This window comes from Lepeophtheirus salmonis, chromosome 3 (genome assembly GCF_016086655.4).
Source record: "Lepeophtheirus salmonis chromosome 3, UVic_Lsal_1.4, whole genome shotgun sequence".
Taxonomy (NCBI): domain Eukaryota; kingdom Metazoa; phylum Arthropoda; class Copepoda; order Siphonostomatoida; family Caligidae; genus Lepeophtheirus; species Lepeophtheirus salmonis.
Genome location: NC_052133.2, coordinates 31,999,130 through 32,021,426, shown reverse-complemented (window position 1 = coordinate 32,021,426; position 22,297 = coordinate 31,999,130). Strand labels below are relative to the sequence as shown.

The following is a 22,297-nucleotide window of genomic DNA, read 5'->3' as shown; positions in this document are numbered from 1 at the left end:
CTCATTTTCTAAATAATTTGAAGTATTTTCTTCTTCTTCAAAATAAAAAAGACATAAGGAATTTAAATAAAAGAGAAGATACGGATAAAATTGTAACGTAATTGTAACTTGTGATTAAATCACAAGTTCGAACCATATCGTTGTAAAGCTATTACTACCGTTACGTGATAGAAAAACAAATACATTACTGATTACTCCGATCAATGGAAATTGGTACTATAGTTATTCGGCAGGACTTATTGCAAACTTTCCATTACTCTTCGTTACATCATCCAGCGAGCACTATATAAATGGAGAGTTCATGCATTCTCTGGAAACACGTAGGTTGACAGTAACAATCCTCTTTCATATTTCAACGTGGCTAAAAAAACTCTTTGATTTTATCAGATTATGACCATGGGCATTGACATGATTAATTATTCTACCAAACGATTTGGGAATCTATCTCATGTATTCATAAAAAACGTTCGGTTGCCAAGAAGAATTTCTTTATTCGTGTCCTACTCTCAGTTTTCCTATTCTCCGGAAAGAGTTCCAAGATGGGTTTGAGTGACTCTCGTCATCTTTGTCAGTTAACTACATCAATGACATTTCATCAATGAAAGAATTTTCTAAAAATATTAGGAGACGAAATAGAGTAGATTTTAGAATGAGTTTCAAAGGAAGAAAAGCCTTTGTTCCTCACTGTAGTGCTCTACGAACACCACCAACAGACAAAATTAACGGACCTGAGTAAAGCCAATAAGAAGACCTTTTGATTAGGGGTACAATCATAGACTAAAAATATATTCTATAAGGGATTACACTTAAAAAGGATGCATATAGACATAACTATTAAAATATATTAACACGTAAAACAAAAGGTACATTACTATCTACTTCAAACAAATCCCTACGTCATGATCTAAAAGTATAAAAAAGACAATACATAACACCACCCCTCATTCAACTTGTACTCGAGGACGAAGTTGATTAATGTGTCTTTTAACCATTCCTTGTGGGGTCTGAACAGACCATAACACATCCCCAATCTTCCCTTGTATAACTCCAGCTACCCACTAGGCCTGGCGAAGGCCCACCAACGGCACCACACGGCCATTTTGATTTTAAATTCTTTCGTTCATGATGAAGGAGTAGGAGAAGGACAAAACAGAAGGTATCCATCCCATTGCGTACGAATACAGCGTGCCCCAACAGCTCAGCTGGCGTGCTCCCACATTCTAACGGCGTTGCCCTGTAGGCAAACAAGATTTCCTCAGGTGATGCTCCTATATTCTTCTTTATCCCATTTTTAATAATCTTTACTCCTCTTTCGGCTTGTCCATTGGACTTCGGATGATATGGGGGAGAGAAGGAATGGGCTACCCCCCTCCCATTCGGACATCTTTGCTTTGAAAAATCAATTGTGAATTGTGAGCCATTTTCCTAATTTATTTTTCTTCAGGAATCCAAAACGCGAAAACCACGCAAAAAGTTGCCTAAGTGTAGCCTCTGACGATATATTCGTCATGTACCCTGATTCTATCCACTTGGACCCAGCATCCATTAGTATTAAAAAATCTTTGCCCTTTATCTTTCCATAATCCACATGAACTCTCTCCCATACATTCGAAGGCGAGAAGGGAGTCAATTGTGAGGCCGGGCCTGGAGCACTCTCATGACATGTGCGACACGCTGATACAAAATCCTCAACATCATTATCAAAGTGGGGCCACCAAATGACACTTCGAGCCACAGACTTCATCTTTACAACACCTCAATGCGTCAAATACAACTCTTCCATAAACTTTCTTCCCAAAGGAAGAGGGACCATGAGGCAGACACTCCAAAACAACAAGCCATTTTTGAGGGACAAACAATTTTTCCTTTGGGAGTAGGCCCTGAGGGTGGTTCTGTCCCATACACCTGTTCTAGCAGCCTCCACAGCGCTGCAAAGCTCTTGATCCTCTTGTAACGCGGACAGGAGGGACGATTCAGAAGAGCATGAGCTAGAGATAGCTCTACATTGTAATAATTCTGTGGGATCATCCAGACACGGAGGATCGTCGACTGGTTCGCGGGAAAAAGCATCTGCGTGGGAATGGTCAATGCCTCTCACATTTCGATTGAGTAATCAAGCGTGGACCAAAACATTGAAAATCTATCAAGACGGGTGGAGACGAGACTTGGCAAGTCTTTACATGGGTTGAGAATATATTGGAGTGGTTTGTAGTCCGTCTTGATCTTGAAATGACGACCAATCAAATATCTTTCAAATGTCTTCAACCCATAAATAATTCTCGTTGCTTCTTTTTCAATTTGCGAGTAGTTAGCTTTGCTCTTTGGTAGATTTCCTGAAGCAAACGCCACTGGGAGCTCCATACCATTTTCCAACTGTGCTAGAAAATGGCCCCAAAACCAATAGGTGAGGCATCAGTTGACAACAGTAACGGCAGAGACGGGTCATAATGAGTGAGAACAGGTGAGTTAGCTATAGCAGACTTTATATTCTGAAAACTCGCCTGTCTTTTTTCAGACCGCGAGAACACCACGTCCTTCTGCATCAGTTTGTGGAGGGGAGAAGCTTCCATTAATAGATGTGGTATAAAATGACCATAGTATTGTACTAGTCCCAAGAATGATTTCACCTCAGTACACGATGAAGGAACAGGAAATTCCAGAACCGGTCGAATCAACTCTGGATCTAGGGATCGGCCACATTGGGATATGCAAACCCCTAAATAAGTTAACTCCTCACCCATCAGGATACACTTGCCGAGCTTCAGACGACCTCCAGCATTCGAAATTCGACTGAACACTTCATTTAAAATACAAAAGTGTTCCTCCTTCTAGAGAACATGAGGCATCATCTATATAAATCTTGACCCCCAAATACCACTCAATAGCCTCTCTCAGGAGCCGCGGCCAGACCATAAGGTAAGACGTTATATCAATAAAGTACTAACTGTGTATTTATGACCAAAAACTCTTTTGATTTTTCATCCAATTCATATTGTTCATAACACCTCGAGAAATTTAATTTGGAGAAGAACCGTGCCTGAGCAAGGTCGGCAAACAATTCACCTGGATGAGGGAGTGGGTGCAACATCTTGTTCACTACTGGAGAGATGGTTTGAGTAAAGTCGGCACAACCCCAAACCCTTCCATCTGTTTTAAGGACTGAAACGATTGGAGAGGTCCATTCTGACGAATCAATCTAGGAAATGGTACCACGCTTCTCCATCTCTCGGATCTTCGCAGCAACCTTCTCACGGAGTGCGAGTGGCACTGAACGTGCTCTGATGTAACGGGGACGAGCATTATCTTGCAGGTGGATCCCTGCTTGTGTATATTTCGTTGTACTTCCTTTGGAGTCGTCGAATATAAAATTATGTTTTTTCTGTAGAATTTCGACACGGGATTCCATAGAAGCACCAGCTGTACATGCGTTGGTGGAATTGCTCAACTTCACCAACCGGAAATCTAGGCAATCCCAAAAACCAAGGATTGGCTGCCCAATAGGAGATACAATAAACTTACGAAGCATCAGGTCAGAACCATTTAATGCAACCAACAAGCTGATAGAGCCCAGAGTCTTGACCTTTCCCCCACCAAAAACCTCTATTGGACCCGTATTCTTGATCACCTTTGACATATCAACCAGATGTTTTGGTAAGATATTCACGTTCGATCCAAAGTCGAGTAACAGTTTAATTCTTTTCCCTTTTATTCTCAGGAAGGCATAGGGTATCTCCCCTACTCCATCATTCAACTGGAAAGAGATGGAATAACTAGATGGCGCAGATGACGGAGAGCTTACTCTAAAATGGTCCATCCTCCTACACTGGGAACACTCCTTGCCAAACGCAGGGGTATTTTGACTTCTGGAAGACATGACTTCTCCACTAAACTTGCAGTTCCCCCTGTCCATCTTTGGATTAGCCTTTTGCGTCGACCACGTCCCTTTGGAGCAATGGAGACCTTTTGGCTCCTTATACTCGGATGTCATTACAGTTCCACTCAATCCCATTTCTTTGGTGTAGCTGATGGAGGTTTCCAATGCTCTAGCTAATGGCAACACGTCTGTCAATTTTGTGCTACCTCTCTTGAAGGCAGTTTGTCGGACCCATGGGGACAACGTGTTCTTAACCACCACGTCGAGAATAATTTCGTCTTCGAACGAAACTTTGCAGCTCCCACACGCAAAGCGACCAAACTTTGCCTGGCCACGCAAGTGAGTCAAGTAATTATCCACAGGCTCCCCGACTCCCTGTTTCATCTCAGACAGCCAGAAGCGTTCAAACAACAGACTTTACGTTGGGGACAAAGGGTCCCGAATTGCCCTTACCGTCGAGGCGAAGACGTCCTCTTCAGGCAAAGCAACAATCTGTATGGTGTTGAACCATTGTTGGACCTCTGTCCCAGCACAGTGGAGCAGGAGAGACTTTTTACGTTCCGGGGACAATTCCCCAAACAAGGACACGTAAATTTCGAATTCGTCCCACCATGACGACCATCTATGGCCACTTCGTTGACCATCCATCACAAATGTAGAGGACTGCCGTACCACAAGCTGTCCCGTCGTGTCTGAAGCACCATCTCCAGTGGCTTGAGTACCATCGTTGAAGTCGAAGGACTTGGGATCACTGCCACAACCCTCGATGTACTCTCTCACCAATGCCATGAGTTCCACTTTCTTTTTACCCCTCAATTCGTCCAGGCGGAAGTAACGGAACTGAGTAAAGCCAATAAGAAGACCTTTTGATTGGGGGTACAATCATACACTAAAAATATATTCTATAAGGGATTACACTTAAAAAGGATGTACATAGACATAACTAATAAAATATATTAACACGTAAAACAAAAGGTATATTACAAAAGGTCTATAAAACAAATCCCTACGTCATGATCTAAAAGTATAAAAAAGAAAATAAATAACACTCACTGTACATTTCATTCCAGTATTAATCTTCTTGATTAAATATATCCTAAGTTATTAAAGAAGTATACAACGATTCCATACAAGATATAGATATACATATGTGTATTTGAAACAATGGATGATGAAGTAACCAATTTGGATGTTAAAGGGCCTCTGCACAATGAATGATACTGCCATTAAATGAGATGATATCCATCGAGTACGTACAAAAACCTCTTCTAAAGAGATGAAATCCATGAACATTATGGATATCAGGGATATCCCAATGTCATAACCCCATAGGAGTGGAATGGAACTATGACTTGACTCAGATCTATATATCCGAATGTTCTACGAAAAAGGTTTATCCAAACCAACCGTATTGTCTTATAAGAAATTAATTTGATGACTAAAGTGTATCACGATAGTCGATAACTGTTTCACCAGCCTATATAATAGGTACTCAAGCTGCCAACAGCAGAAGGGTACCTCACTTTTTTTCTTCTATAGGTTGTGCATCCAGTTATTATAAAGGCTCTGTACTTCCAATGAGTTCTAATACTATATGCAGGAGCACAAGCTCCAATCACACAGGCTGTAGTGAAAAACGGTTGTTTTTTATGTTTTTATTTTTGAGAAATTCAACTTGGTAAACTTCTGAGCTTTGTACAATTGTAAAGCAATAATATTTGTCGTAGATGTAATTTTAAATTAACATCACATGGTATTTTAAGCAACTCTTCTATTTTAACGTAATATTAGATATCCTAAAAAACTGTTTTTGATCCAAAAACTATGTATTGACTTAAGTTATACAACTCAAAATCAAAGTAGATTTATATTAAAGGGGCTTATAACGTAAAATTTCAAAGATTATTAAATTAATTATGTAAACTAACAAATTTGTCCTTCAAAAATTAAGTATCAACTTCAGTTCGTGTTGGTAAAAGATCATTATGTAGTAGGTTTAATTCAAATAATTAATTAATATGAAATATTATTCTCCGATTGATCTTGCAATAGTAATTTGATTAATTCATAAAGTCGCTATAAACGAGTGTATTTGCACAATTAATCAAATAGATTTCGTGTTGCATAACTCCAATATTTGGATGCAGAACCAAGATCACAAAATATCATTCTAAACTATAAGTGTAGAGTAATTGATTCTTACATGAGTGTAGTTATAATAAAAAAAATTATGTTGATTAATTATTTGAGGGACTGACAATTTAAATTTAACTTCTTGGGAATGATTCAAATAGATTTTTGAGGTTGGACTTGTAATATTTAGAGATCCCAGCTCCTAATCTTCAGCTTTTTTTAAATTTGCGAATTCCAAATCATAAATAAATATACATAGTTTCTGTGTTACAAACCGACTCTATTAGTAAATATATTTGACTCAGATAACTTCCGGCTCACTTACCAGTCATAATTATTACTTCATGGGAATTAGACAAGATTGTGCCCGGTTCAGGTTCAGTGGTTCTATCGGTCTCGGTTCTTTTCTTTCAATGGTTTCGGTCTCAGTCTTGGTTCAGCTATATCAGTCTTGTGTCTTTTTTATACTGGCTCAGATTGGTAGCAGGCACTTAAAACAAGGAGCATCGATATAAAATTTGGGCCTGGGTAATTATATTAGATACAAATAGGGCCGCAGCTAGCTTATACGCAGAGTGCAGTGTGCCCCAAGTTCCAGTAAGGGACCCAAAAACTTAGGCTGCTTAACACAATTGTTTTCAAAGTTGTGGTCGCGAGGGGAGGCTCAGGTGGGGACGTAGGAAGATAGAGAATTGATGATTGCTTTGAATCTAGATATACATAGTATAGATGTTTCGTTTAAAAGGGGCCTAAGCTAAAAATGCATTAGTGTAGGGTAATCTTTGCATAGGAAAGTTTGGGAAACCCTGGTCTAAGAAATATTATATCTATCATATTATAGGGGCCTGTTGGAATCTGGCTCAATTGCATATCCGACAATGCAATCAAATCTTACATTGTATCATACAAATAGTTTTTCCTCCAAAAAAGATAGAGGGTTTTTTATTATGTTCCTCCAAAAGTGGAATGGGATTGTCTACAATTTTACCTCTAAAAGTAGAAGAGTATTGTCTACAATTTTCCTTTCAGAGAGAGAGAGACTTTGTTCTTCGGTTTTCCCATCCTAATGAGGGTGGGTTTTTTCCCATGTGGATTCTCCTTTAGCAACTACTTATGATTTAAATGTCCACTTTTTATTCGAAATAAAAAACGTTCGACCATTAATACTACCTTTTGTTTTACGCGTATTCATTTAATAGTATGTTATACAGTACACAATTATTATATTTTCCTCGAGTATTGGGAGAGGCCTCAATCCTTAAATTTTTTATCTTGGAACCGCCGTGGTTCTTCTTGGAATCTATGTAGATCTTCTGAGGATTTTTCGGGGTGCTTCACAAAGCCCTTGGAAGATTCTCACATGGTCCTTCGGTCAACTTTGACTGATCGTTAGATCGTGGTTTCTCCACATATTCACGGATCAAATTGATATTCTCTGATTTAGTTATATCTTCGGTCTGAATACCCAGATGTGTTTATCACCGTAGAGGTTTTATGACTATAGATTTTAACCTGAGTGACTGAGAGAAAAGAGATTATTCACAAGAATCCCCTTTGGATGTGTACGTAGTCTAATATTCCTATTTATTGTCTACAAGCAACTGCTAAAAGATGGACAAATAAATACCCTAAAGCAGATGAGACTCATCAGATGTTGTGTCAATCTTCAGACATAAATTAGATCAAACAACAAATGAATATAAATTTGATATAGGTTCTAAATTTAAGCAATTTAATATTGAAGCAAAAAGTATAACACAAAGAGACATAGTATCTCTCGCCAGTCAAATATTTGATAAATAAGGATATGGTGTCCTCATTTATAATTAAAGTTAAACAAACGCTACCTATGCTATGGCATAATAAAACATCATGGGATGAAAAGATCTTTTTGCAAAAACAGCTCTTTAAACATTGGATTGTTCAGAACGACGACAACAAGTAAGTTATAAAAACTAAGTAAAATACGACCTTTAAAGCATCTCGAATCATTCATGAGACAATAACAACTATATTTCAGAAAATAAAATAAATGACAAAAATATTATTAATAAAATGGTAAAACTGTCGTAGGGGTATGTTAGCCCTACAACCTTTCCTTCCATTCAAACCCAGGTTACGAGTACTGGAAAAATAAAACGACAAGGGAAAGGAACTCAGACACCCTGGAAAGAATAAAAGAATTTAGCTTGTTGCCTAAAATAAAGAAGGAAACAACATCACAGTATAGTTAGGCAATAACTAAATATATTCTTGTTTCTCAGTAATCACACTTTTCTAAATTAGTGAGTTTTATTGGGAGGACTTGCAGCCTTACAGTGTAGTACGACTAAAGGAAATGTTTCTTATTCTCTTCAATAGTTGACTATAACGTGAGTTCTATTTAAATTAAAGCGGCATCCATTTGGATTCTTTGAAACATACCTTAGTTAATGATTGAGGTGATAAATTAACCATGCCAAACGCCTCGTTGTGCTGTAGGTCAACAGAGGAGGAGAATCCCGCCTCACGTTTCAACCCACCGGCTCCCGGCCAATCCCATTGGAAGACAAAAGTGGATTCATGCCATCAAAATTTTTCGAAACAATTAGGATTATCAAGAAGATAAAAAAAAAGTTATAGTGGTATGCTCGCTTCATTTTCAGCCCCATGATTTCACTTATGAGTCCAATGATAGGAATCCTAGTAGAAAGAGAAATAAAAAGAATATCCCAGATGGGAAAGGGAACAAGCCTCGCTTAAAAGAAGAGGCTGCCCCTTGCACTTAGCCCAACTTACCCAGTTATCCATCCACTCCTTCAACATCAAGAAAATCATCTACGTCCACTTCAGCTTCTCACTTTGAGAAAGAGAAGGAATGGATAGATTCAGCGTCTAAAGCTTTTTTCGAAGCTGAAAAATCCCTCCATTTGAAACTGTCTGCTCCTTATTGAAAGGTAATTTATTAATCTGATTACCATTTCTGTTTTTTCTTTAGAAGCAAATAGTGATTGAAGAACGGTCTACTTGAAAGTCACGGTTTCTTTTTCTTGATTGCAGAAATGAACATTTCTCTACTCAGCGGATTTCAAGTTTTCAAATCAAACCCAAAAATACAGATATTCTCCAATTTCGAAAAATCGAGTTTTCCAGAATATTTAAAGTCACCAATGAATTCGAATGTGAAGAAGAGTTATATTTGGCGTTTAAAATCTGCAACGAACTCTGTAACAACGAAATCGGGTTTACTAATGAAGATACCGCTCTCAATGCTACTCTTTACTATATCGGTGGGGTCATTGCAAGGTTGGTCTGTAAAAAAAATTCTTGTTCCGGCTGCAAGAATCTTTTAATTAAAGAGAGTTCCTTCAATGTCTATAATATTGAAGCTACCACTGAAGAAGAAGCTGCGAAAATAGTTTTATTGCGTTGATTAATAGAGGAGGACATATTAGTTATTACCCCCTCGACTTTGCTCTTTTTGTCAATTTTCTACATAAAAAACTTCCTAAGTAGCAATTTAAAGAGCTAACATTTAATCAAAAAGTTGTTCAACGCTTCATCTGACAACTAATATTTTCATTTGTGCAGCGATCCAAAGAATTAATGGCGATGGAAGTGCATTTTCACTTCTTGATAAAAAAAATCTGAACCTAGTACCAAGTACCAGGATTTTTTGAGCATTATTTCATGCAAAGTATTCAAGGAATTTTATAAAGTCAAGAAATGATGAAATTCCTTCAAATCTGAAGCGGAAAAAAGAATCAACATCACATTAACGAAGCAAAGTTGCTAAATTATCCTCTGTGCAATATATTCAATATTATATCAATGAGTTATAATATTATCGAACTCATTGATTATATCCTCCATTGATCTTTAAATAATAATGTAAGTAACGATGATAACGCATTTATATGTTAGTTGCCGAACAGGAAGAGATTAAAAGTTTCACACATACTGTATCGATCATTCATACCCCCAATTTATGAATTTAGAAGGATCAAAATAATGTTATTTTAAGTAATTACATTTAATTGAGCCGGAAATTAGTCAAGTCTCATGTATTTTCGCACGAATTTGAATAGGTTTGGAATTTTAAATATTCTCCCATAAACGATATGGAGTGGAATATTGCAGGAAACAAGCATTTTGGTTATACCTTCTGTGAAATTGGAATGCTCATAATTGGAATTAATTATATGACTTTTATACAGTTTCAAATCCCTTTCGTAAATTTGGGTTTTGCTGTGTTGTTCTACTTTGAACATCTTCTGGACTATAATTACAAAGATAGCATGCCAAAAATCTAGAATCCTAGTCGTAACTCCATATATTTTTACATAAATTATCAGCGATCAAATAATATTTATAAATTAATTTACCCTTTAATTTAATTTAACGTTTTCAATCACCTGAATTAAAAAATACTTTCTTCAATTCAGAGATGAGAGTGTTTGTATTTTTGAAATAGTCAGGGCAGAGCGTTGTTATTCTGTTCAGACCATGAGCTAGACAATTGACATGTAACATTAATGGAAAATGTTATTTAAGCTTTTCGGCTGCTTTAATACAATGTGAAGCTCCGTCAATAATGAAAACCTTTAGTCTTTCGTCTCTGAAATCTGAGCCAAGGACGTTGCTGATACTTTTTACGGCAACACTTGTAATAGTTTTATTGTCTGATTTGGTAACATTTTCCAAAGTAATGAGATAAGGACGACCCAAAAGATAACCCTCCTAAGGACCAACCAACACAGCACAAGAAACATAATGAATTATTGTACTACAAAGTCAATCTCAAGTCAATACTTTATCTCAAACTCATCACAAAGCAACTTTAAACGTTTCTAAAACTTATGAAAATAATAAATACGTAGTTCGTAATTGCAGGTTACTTATTTATATATGATTAATGATCATGAATTTTGATGTTTCCTCCTCAAGAACGAAAAAATAATGATGACAGCTTCTAGTATTATAAGAATTACCATCTGCAAAAACCCGCTCCCGCTTTTGAGGACATATATGATATAAATTATAAATAATATATATATATACATATATGTACAAGGGAAGATAAAGAGCATCCTTGATAATAAACTCTTAAAAAAGGAACTACAAATATTAATATAATCATCTAGGAAACCAAATCAGAAACATTATTTTTAAAACTTATAAGTTATAATGAATTACAAAACGGAGATCAAATCCAAACACAAGAGGTGACACAAGAATTACTAAATGTGAAGTTATCTATAGACAAAAACAGGTTCATCAAGAGACGCTCTTCTCCAATATAAGCAAAATAAGATGAACTGCGAAGGAACTGACAATATCATAACTATGTTAAGAATATTCCTTAAAAAAATGTATTCCTTTGAAATAGTTTAATAAGAAGTCCTTCCTCCATACTCACTAATAAATACAATCTACAATTAAAAGTTAGATCGGAAGGGAATAAAAGGAAATCATGCATAAAAAATTAGCTATTTCTTCGACATAATTGAATCATACTTTATCATTGCTTTTGGAGAACTCTTCCATGTTTTACCACCAATAAATAAAATTTTCATACAAAATCTTTCCTCAGACGATCCACAATTCCATGATTGATTACTGAAACCACAAATGAAGAGTTTCAATGGACCATTGGATAATTTTCCATCACCGCGTTCATGATTCATCACTTTTTAAGAAGAATTCATTCTTCTATTTAATAGAAGAAATATTTATTATTTATTTTAAAAGTTGTAATAATGAGGCTGTGTGGTTTGTGTCTATCCAGATGTTAGTAATCTAGGTATATAGTCACCTTGTTAAATAGGGTGAGAGAAATTGACAATGTATTGGGTATTGCGACAAAATAATATAATATAATAACCATAATTATCCTTATCCAAGGAGTAATCTATCCTTAATCATACCTATAGTTAATAATATTGTAGAGAAAAACGCGTGCAAGGAGAAGGGGGGGGGGAATACATATGGTATCATTGTTTAAAATACTGATGTTATCATCTGCCTGCTTTATTAGGATTTTTGAGGGTATAACGAAAGTATTTATTAGCAAAATTTTTAATGAAGATATACTACGTATAATTGACTTAGACGGTTTTTATCCGTCACAGTAATTTTATAACGTCACACACCATGATATTGTAATTCATTATGAACCTTATTCTCAGAATAATAGCTAATGAAACGACAAAGTAGAGTATTTTGAAATATATTTGAAGTTCCAAGTTTAAAAAAGAAGGCTTTAATTAAATATAATCTACATAATAAAAAATATACCATCATACATTTATGTTAAATATACAAAATTAAACAATTGGAATCATATAACTAATAACAATAAATTATATATACAGAATATTGAAATAATAAATTGATCCAAATAATATTTTCTTGTCCTGACACCAGAATCCAGTTAAATATGTCATAACTTTAGGTTGCAAAACACAAGCGAGACGCGGAGTTTAATCAAAAGATAATCACCCCTCTTCTTCATGTGGAAGTTGCTATAAACAATTGTGCACAGGATAGATATATCTATCCTGTTGAGATCTAACTAATTATTATTAATAAAGTAAATGTCAAAATCATAAAATTAGACAATAAATATACTAATAAAAAAAATGTTAGAAATAAATCCATCTTAAAGATTTAGAGCAAAAGCTAATTATGTAGTAATGTCCGGCGATATTACTCCTTATTAAGAGCATCAAAAAATATATTTTCCCCGTATTATTATAAGAATATTAACAAATCCTTCTAAATATTATTTAGAAAGGATATATGGGCAGAAATTACTTCGATATCAATCTTCAATTCTTCTCTGAGTCCAATAACAACTTATACTTATAACTACTCCAACTAATATGAGGAAACGCAATAGTGGTTACTTTATACTTAGATATTCTTTCCTCTATAATTTAGCATATTATTAGTATTAAATGAAGGAAATAATTAATAATATTTCAATAAAAAAATTAATAAATAATCGTGTACTAACACGACCTGAAGTTGATACTTTATTTTTTGAATGGCAAATTCTGCAGTTTAAACATTATTAAATTATTAATTCAACATTTAGGTTAGAAATTCCTTTCTTATGATTCTAAATTGTAAATAATTCAGTGAGTCCATCATATTGGTTTTTGGTTCTAAAATAATTTTTAGTGATTACAAATATGAAATTTTCCCTGGATGGAAAAGTTTAATAAAGTACTACGTAATGTTGATATAATATGACAAATACTATAAATTTAAATTTGTATAAAGTTCATTTTAATTTACCAACATAAATTTCTCATCAATTAAGATGTTTTCACACATAACAGATTGTATGCTCCTTGAAATAGTACGAAAACTTATTGTAAAAACCGGTAGATACTGGAAATGTGATGTGAATGATACCTTAACGACATTTTTAGTTGATAAATTTGTTTGACATAATCATATGTGCAAATATGTTAATGCAGACAATAGGTCAATAGTGCTTTCCCAGATTCGGTTTGTTTCATAGAACCTACACCACATACTCTAGCCTGGGCACTTGAGTTTGTAATACAATACAATAGACGCAATTCAAAAACTTTTCTAAGATTTATACACGTCTATTTCGATTTTTCTTTCTTAAAATGATTTATTTGTCTAATTAAAAATTCATGAAATGTTTTGTTCTTCTATCAGCAGCATTTTCGAAAATGATAAAACTTAATTCCATTTTTTACGTTGATAACCTTAACCTTTCTTACCTTCTGGGTTATGATATGTTAACCCAAAGCCAAAACATCTTTAATTATTTGTGAATGTGTGATCTCTGTAAAATAGTTTCTACTCCTTGATTTTCTTCAAAAACATTGGTTTCTGATTTTGTTTACAGTTTAGTAGTGTATGATAATACCGTTGATTTTCTTGTTGGCTAAATTCACAATTTTCATTTGATTAATCTTTCGCCACATTGCAAGGATTTCTTTTTCCCTTTATCTAAAAGATAAAATATAATTCGCATTAGATCGATTCAGTTATTGTATAAACAAATACGTAACAGGTCTCATCTTCCATCTGTTTTCGTGCAACCAATTGACTATTCTTTTATGTTTTAGATTATTCAAAGTATTAAATTGTACTTCTTTTAAGGTTAGAAATGCACATTTTTCAATTGCTCAAGCCATATTTCAAAGTCCAAAAAATCTGCTTTATTTTCAATCTGTTAGGATGTATTCTGTTGTCATGGATTCGTATTAATAACCTCTGATTAGGAGAATGATTCGGAACAGGAGTTGTAAATGTGTTTACAGCTATATTTTAACAGACGGAGGTTATTGTACAGCAAATTTATCCACAATTTTTTCAATCGTTTCAAATTCTTTGTTGATTTCATTTTCGTATTGAAGGAGAAGTAATATTTCCGAAAAGTCCTGACATTTATCGAAAGTTTGTTTGCAAGGCTTGGGAATTACTTTTACTGCGGAAATACTTTATGTGTTATACAATAATTAAGTTTTGTCTTTTTTAACTGTCATAAGAACTGAGTGATCTAACTCTAGAGACTTGAATTTTGATGCCTCGTCCTTTTTGGAGATATTGTCTTTGTAAGGAAGGGTAAATGAAATACTAGTTATTCTAGTTAAAGTAATCTATTATGTTCCTTTATTGGGAAGATCAAATATAGTTTTAAGAGCACTTTAACTTTCAAGCCGACTCCGCTGTGTGATGCGTGTATATTGGATACAAATGTGAAAGAGAGCAGAGGTAATGGAAACAATCAATAATTTGACTATGTAATTCAAACATTTTTTTATTTAGATAAGCACAAAAGTATAAACACAATCTTATTGAATTAAATTAGTGATAGCCTTCAATCCAGAAGGAATCCAAGAAAAAAAAAAACTAATTGGGGCAAGACACAGGCTTGCTTGAGTTATATTTAAAACACCATCTGAAATTTTACTGGCCCAACTTTTGCTCGTTGCAAATTTTCTAGGATACCGAATCGTAGTAGCAAAATAAAGACTTTTGTTCCAACATACTGTGGGGCATTTCCTGCTATCTTCAATTTCATTTTCAATTTTTATAGTATAATCTGATTTGGATAGTTCTTTAAAACCTTTAATTGTGTCATCATATTTATTGTTGATGCGGAACTGTTTTTGAGCAACTAGATGTCTAAATTTGTGAGTGCAGCCGTTTGAAGAGCAATTTGGCCTTAAATGGAAAACTTCAGCATCGAATAGAGCTTCGTCATCTATAAAATAATTAAAATGACATTTTTAATGCAATAAATAATTAATACAAGTTCCTGAATAAAAAAATTCTACTAAAACTAGATTCCTAACAAAATTTTACGCTTTGAAAAATCATAAAATTTTGTTAGGAATCTAGTTTTAATAGAATTTTTTTATTTTATAAATTATAAATTTTACACTTTGAAAAATCATAAAATTTATAACATTTCACTAAACACAAATATACACACAAAGACAAATCCAGATATATGAAATCATACATAAATAATTATTTACTTAGTTTATAATTAAATTTTATACATATTTTTCTACCGGGTGGTCCATTAAAATCTTAACACTTAATAATTAGTGAAGGATGAGTAACTGAAATTAATTCATATACCCATGTATTAAAGCATAAGCCATTAGTTACAAAACATAACAAACCTGAGCTCTCTTACTTACATTCAAGTCGAGAAAATTAGAGTTGAACGTGATCGACAAATTTCCATTCACGCTGTCTCCAGGAGCAAGTCCGAAACGTTCGGAAGGAAGAGGGGGTTTATCAAAAAGATCCAACTGAACTTGGAGGAATGAAAGAAAACAGCGCAGGCAAATCCCTTCAAGTCTATGAGGGCCCATGCAAGAGATTTCGGGGTTTCACACGAGATTGTCCAGAGTGCTATCAAAAAAGTGGGTGGAAAGAGCGTTGTGAAAGTGAAGAGGCAACTTTTGAAACCAGCAATGAAAGAAACTAACCTCCTCCGTTGCAAGACTCTTGGATGAGCTCAGGAAAGCTATAACCAAACGGATCATCATCTTTAGCTATGATAAGACCTGGACCGTCCATCCCGTGAGGAACAGGCAGAATGACAGGTATTTAAGCGTGGAGATATTGATGAATAAATGAGGACACTTAGTACCACAAAGCACCCTGCCTTCGCCATTTCCTTGAGCTTTGTGGCCCCTGGCTGCAAGGCAGCCCCTCTGGTGTGGCTCCCAGTCGGGTGCAGGCTCTCGGGGTCCGACAATGTGACTGCAGTTGAGCCGTGGATGAAGGCAAACTATCCTGATGGAAATATAGTTTTCCAACAGGATGGTGAACACACACACCTCAAAAAGGCACAAGAATGCTTGGCCAACAACATTCCCTTCTAACTCAAATACTTTTGGCTACATACAGCCCAGATGCCAACCGCTCGAGTATACCTATTGTGGTGGGGAAGCCCTGCAGTTTCCGTTATCCAAACAGCGAGGCCCTCATAGCCACGTCAGCCAGTAATGGGATGCCATGACAGAGGACTACATCCAGAGCCAGTGCCAGGACTTCTGCCGCGGCATGGAACCCATCATTGCAACTAAAGGTGGCTACATTAATGATTAAGAGAGCTTAGGCACACATCTATTTATTCTATTAATTTTGTTGAAATTCTATTGTTAATTAATAAATTATATCTTGTTGAGGTTTAAAATTCGAAGTGTTGAAAGTTAATTATTCTTCTCGTCTAACACAATTTTTAGGATTCCATGTTTGTGAATGAGCTTAATGGTTCTTATGGTCAATACAGGAGAGAAATTTATGGAAAAAATATGTATTAAAAATTACTAAAGAGTAAATACTAGGATTTCTCTCTAGAGATCACGGGATTTCTTGTGATTTTACACCTACAGGAAATTCTGCATTTAATTATTTATTATTCAATTATTTCAAAATTATACAACCCCAGCTCCATCAAAATTACCAACATTAAAAAATAGAGATGGGAACAGATAGAACATAAAGTAAAAGTCTGAAATTTGACTACTAAATTAGGAACAACTTCAGATTAGGTACAATATTGCAAAGTTGTAATATATTTTCAAATTAAGAATCTTAATAAAATTGCGTCAGTTCATTTAATAAATAAAAAATCATGCAACTCTAGGCAATTTCAAAAGAACAAATAATTAAATACATAACTATGTAATCGTTCAACACATCATCAATTTCTATCCTATGCTGATGCCACAAATTCCACTTAAAACAGCTAAAATTCATTTTCATAATTAAAGAATGAGAAATTGATAAGATTTTAGTTGAAAGGCCATATAGGGCCAATATAAGCCTCTTAAATCAAATACAGATTCTAAACTACACCTACACCACAAATTTGAATATAATTGATTCAATAGTGTCCATGAAATATTGGGATGAATTTATTAAGTTTTCCATTTTTTGTTAAAGATTGTTTTCGTGTTGACACACCTCATATTCCATCTTCAAATAAATATTTGTTACTCCCGTCAAGTAAAACAAAGACAAAGAAAGGTAAGCCAAGTATATCAACATGGCCATTTCTAGAGTTAATACTTAATAGTCGTTATTGGTACGAACCTGAATTCAATTTGTAGAAAACACACCAATGATTCTTGGTAAAATAACTCTCACTAATTTCGATCATGTCTCCAACTTTGACTCGGGCAGCAAAATCACTGAGCTCAGTAAATTCATTATATTTTGTCCATTCGACCATATTGCCTTTATATGAATGGAACACAGCTAAACAGACAAATTGAAATGAAGAATTTAATAAATAGGATACCTTGCTAGCATTTAGTTCAAGTTAGTAATATTAGTTATTACTGACTAGAACCTGTGATGTACTAGCTCGTTGTGAGACACAGAATAGGAGAACCAGGTTATTTTTGTATTACATGGGCTATGGGCTATGAATAATGTGTAGCCATGTATTCAATTTTTCTTGAATATAATAGGGGAGACGTAGATTTTATATTTTATATAGTTCATTAATATTATTTAGATATTGTCTAGACACGACTGGGAATTTAACCAGTGATAATTAAAACCTATATTTACAAGTAATATCAAATGACTCTGTAGATTACTTTAGAGTAACAACAACAACAAAAATTCTATAGTCTTAATAAGATAAGAATTTATACATGTTAGCATGATTCATATTGTCACTTTTGCTATGGACGGTAAAGGTATTTAAAAATGAATTAATTTTATCGAGGTGTTGATGACAACCTGATTTGGTCTTCCCTAAATAGAAATTCGAGTTGATTCTTAGAAATTTTGTTTGAATTGGTCTAGCCTAAAGCTTTAGTCTAGCCTGTTTGTGGTTGATATAGTGTTTCTAGCTAGACAGTGAGGGAAGAAATGATTTGGTGAGCCTGGAGTGAATTTTTGATTGTTTACACTATTTGGAAGTCTCTCTCAACCTCTTGTTATTACATAAACAAACATTTTTGGCGGCTTGGGGAAGATGTCGTCCAGCGGAGGAGGCGCATCGGGTGCAACGCCAAGTTCGTCTTCTGAAGGAGGGTTTGGTTTGGAGGAGATTGGAGTGCCTGGGCGAGAGTACCTACGAGAGGCACTGACTTCCTGCACCGATCCGTTAAAGGCCATTGAGGATTTTCAGGTGGAGAATGGGATTCTTCTTCCTTCCTTGAGACCCATGCTTCCACTCCTGGATCTCCATGGAATCAAAAGACTGGACTTTCATAACTCTGTCTTGGAAGATCTTCGTGAGCGACTCATCGTTCAGTTGGAAGAGCTGAACTCCAAGTGAGACTTTTCGTGCTCCTTCTCGGACTCCCCTTGTTTTTCCTTAATTCGCACGCACTTTCTCTTTTATTTAGGAATGGCACTGAGAAAGATTCCAAATTGAAAGAGCTTCTCATCAAAAGCTTTCCTGTTATCAAAATCAAACAACTGCGACCCGTAGTGATGGCTGTTCTCAAACACATGACAACCATTGAAGATAAATACCTACGTGTCCTTGTGAGAGACAAGGAACTCTACGCCGACTGTGATATTGTTATTAAACGACATTTGTGGAGAGATAATCAGTCTTTGTTTGGTGATGAAGTCTCGCCTTTTCTTAGGAAAGTCTTAACTTTTTATCTATTCTTATATCCAAATAACTAAATATTTTCATGATTATAATATTATGTTTAATCTAACACATATAACTTCATATGTAAAAATGAAATAATGACTCCATTTACAGCCAATATATCAAGGACAAAGAAACTGTACTTTATGGTATAGAAAATAACCCAGGATTTTTTGGTAACTCCCCGAAAGGTAGACGCCAAGCTGATGTCATCCAAAAATTAGCCAATATGATTGGATCTAATGTAAAGTTATACGACATGATACTTCAGTTCTTAAGAACTTTATTTCTTCGTACCAGAAATGTTCATTACTGTACACTTCGAGCTGAGCTTTTAATGGCTTTACACGAGTTGGAAATTCAAGAATGTTATATTACTTTGTTTTATTAACATTAAATAACATAAAAATTACATTTACAGGATATTATATCCGTGGATCCATGTCATAAATTCACATGGTGCTTAGATGCTTGCATACGAGAGAAAAATGTTGATGTTAAAAGGTCAAGAGAGCTGCAAGGTTTCTTGGATGCTATAAGAAGGGGACAAGTACAAGTATTAGGTGATCTCTCGATGACTCTTTGTGATCCGTTCGCTATTAACTTTTTAGCTTCCTCAGCGATGAAAATTTTGAATCATCAAGGTATATTATGTATAGTTCCATTAGTGGTATAAAGTTTCCTAAATCTCATTTTAGTAAATAATGATGGTCTCCCAAGAGAAAATTCGATTCTTCATTTGCTTCTACGTATGCTTATTCTTGGTCTTAGTGCTTGGGAAATGATAAACTCTCAAGAATTTTCCGAGCCAAAATTAGACCCCAACCTTATAACAAAATTTATTCCATCTCTGATGTCTCTAATTGTTGATGATCAAGTTAGGGCTCTTAATTCTAAACTCCCTGCTGATGAAAGAGAATCGGCAATTACAATTATTGAACATTCTGGGCCTCCTCCGGAAGCGTGCCAGATATTCATTGAGAAAAATTTTGTTGCAACAACCTTGGCAATGCATTACGCTCTACAAGTTGCTCGTTCTAAAGACAAAACTGGTGTTAAAAGAATACTAGGACTCTTATCTAATAGTGTGAAAGGGCATCCTTTTCAAGATACTTTCATGCATTGTCTAGTTACATCTTTAACTATGGTATTATTTTTTTCTAAAAAATAATTTTATTTATCTTTACTTTTGTCTTGAGTTATGGATGATTTTTTTTCTCAAATATTTACAGATGCGAGAGGACTTTGAATCTGAAGATTTCTGTACCGTCGTTTTTGACGAATTTTTTTTTACAAACATTACATGTGAGAGTTATGTACGGCATTTATTAAGACTTTTATGGGCTGTTTACACAAAAATCAATGCTACTCGTCTAAAAAATTTAATGAAACTTGCTGAGCCAGGGAATGTGGTGAACAATAGTATATCTTCTACTTCTTCTGGTGACCCTGTATTGAAAATTTATTGCGATCTCTCTGAACGAATAGAGGCTCATAATGCCTCTCAAGCGGCATTAAATGCTGAAGAGGATAAGCGAACTGACTCAATTATTTAAAATTTATACGAGTTTAATCTCTGTAATTTATTTAATCCATATATTTTTTATATTTTTGTGAATCTTCAATGTTGCTTGTTTTAGTTACGATTTATGAAATAAACATTTTTTTATTAATAACATTAAGTGCACTTATATTTTGTTTTTTTCTTGAAGGAAATGCGATATTAAATAGGTACATATTAATAAATCATTTTTAATTTTAAAACAGTTTCATAAATATAAAAACCGAGTAACTTTTCTATATACTGATTATAACTAAGAAAAACAGCGACAGCACTTGCAACATAATTTACATACCATGCGGCATGGTGAGCAAATACAAGATAAGCAGCACCATATACATGCAATCAGACAAATGCCAGTTAAAATTGCAATTATCATTGGCCAATTGTGGGAACAATAATCTGAAATAATAATTTATTATACAGTAGGTATATTTATACAATAACAGATTCGTTTACTTTTATAGCAATATTGAAAGAAATAGCAACCTTCATCGTCCACACATTGGAATTCTAATATAGAATTAGATTTACCTAAAAAATAAAGTAAATATCAGTTTTCAATTCCTCTTGGGATTATATATATTTGTGTCCCCCAAAAAATAAAGAAAATACATAATCCCTATTTTTACTTTATTTGATCTACACTACAAAAATATGATTAGTTTCTCCATAGCATAAGGATGAAAGGTGGCGACTTGAAGCATAAAATAGATGTTGTTTGTCTTCGTTAATTACAATAGGTAAATCTTAAACTAAAAAGAAAACAATTAAACAATGTGCTTCATAAGTTAAAATCAAACAAGTACCAAAAAGTTCCAACATTTCCCTCTATAAAAGATTACAAAATTATTAATTGATTGAAACAAAATCAATGCATTTAAAATAGACTCATTCCAATCTTTCGAATATTGGAATCCTCTAATACAGTTTTTAAAATTGAGGACATATTGATACTATCACAATGAATAAAAGAAAGTAAACTTAATATCATTTTTTTAATAATATATTTTGGAGTCATAAATAGTCGAAACTCATCTCGTTTTGTTCAATTACTCGGAGATGATTAGGATTGGATACCAAAATACTATTGAATAAAAGACTAAATAATTAAATAACACTTATGATAAGTACTTTTGCTGTAATTTGTATTTAAGTATGAAATGCCCCGATCCTTCCTAGACTTAAGTGAAAGTTCAAGTTAGGGCTCAAGTCGGCACCTTTTATCTATCCTACAAATTTAGTAGAGCATAGCTTCTTATGAATATTCACATAATAAGTAATGAAGTTTCTCCTTTTTAATGAATCAACTTTTCTAATAATACATAAAAGTGTCTGTAGTTTTTCGAATCACATGCAAACAATTACAAATATATATATATATATTGTGTTTTAAAGTTAAAGATAATTATTTAATTATAATAATTAAACGAACATGAAGTTGTTTTTTTTTAAATATGTATGTTAGCAGTTAAATCTAGAAGTGTTCTTACCAAATTGAATTGAAAATATTACTAACTGGACCATAAAACGGATAAATAATTTCATAATTAATGGTTTCCAATATTCAAAAGTATAAATAAAATATTTTGCTCATTTCTTACTATTGTTT

At 34.2% G+C, this 22,297-nt stretch overlaps 2 protein-coding genes and 2 long non-coding RNA genes across 6 annotated transcripts; 1 reads left to right on the top strand and 3 right to left on the bottom strand.

Annotated features, from left to right (window-relative positions):
- Window positions 1-758: 758 nt before the first annotated feature.
- Window positions 759-4,765, bottom strand: LOC121114942 (uncharacterized). Its single transcript, XM_040709069.2, has 2 exons — window positions 3,800-4,765; window positions 759-3,751 (listed from the first exon to the last, which is right to left on the bottom strand). The coding sequence occupies exons 1-2, from the start codon at window positions 4,256-4,258 to the stop codon at window positions 3,197-3,199; spliced, it is 1,014 nt and encodes a 337-aa protein (XP_040565003.1). The 5' UTR covers window positions 4,259-4,765; the 3' UTR covers window positions 759-3,196.
- Window positions 4,766-7,979: 3,214 nt separating this feature from the next.
- LOC121114940 (uncharacterized) lies at window positions 7,980-17,916 on the bottom strand. 3 transcript variants are annotated; one of them, XR_011779386.1, is made up of 3 exons: window positions 17,597-17,916; window positions 8,432-15,242; window positions 7,980-8,172 (listed from the first exon to the last, which is right to left on the bottom strand). It is a non-coding gene; the product is annotated as an uncharacterized lncRNA (long non-coding RNA). The 3 variants fall into 3 exon arrangements; XR_011779387.1 differs by having other exon boundaries at window positions 7,980-8,689; window positions 8,786-15,242; window positions 17,597-17,915; XR_011779388.1 differs by lacking the exon at window positions 7,980-8,172 and having other exon boundaries at window positions 12,200-13,981; window positions 14,044-15,242; window positions 17,597-17,893.
- A 500-nt stretch (window positions 17,917-18,416) lies between these two features.
- On the top strand, window positions 18,417-20,800 carry NELF-B (negative elongation factor B). Its single transcript, XM_071887359.1, has 6 exons — window positions 18,417-18,793; window positions 18,868-19,113; window positions 19,239-19,490; window positions 19,548-19,768; window positions 19,823-20,271; window positions 20,357-20,800. Exons 1-6 carry the CDS (start codon window positions 18,492-18,494, stop codon window positions 20,678-20,680), a joined length of 1,794 nt encoding a protein of 597 aa, XP_071743460.1. The 5' UTR covers window positions 18,417-18,491; the 3' UTR covers window positions 20,681-20,800.
- On the bottom strand, window positions 20,797-22,297 carry LOC121115482 (uncharacterized). Its single transcript, XR_005863536.2, has 3 exons — window positions 22,179-22,297; window positions 21,145-21,219; window positions 20,797-21,087 (listed from the first exon to the last, which is right to left on the bottom strand). It is a non-coding gene; the product is annotated as an uncharacterized lncRNA (long non-coding RNA).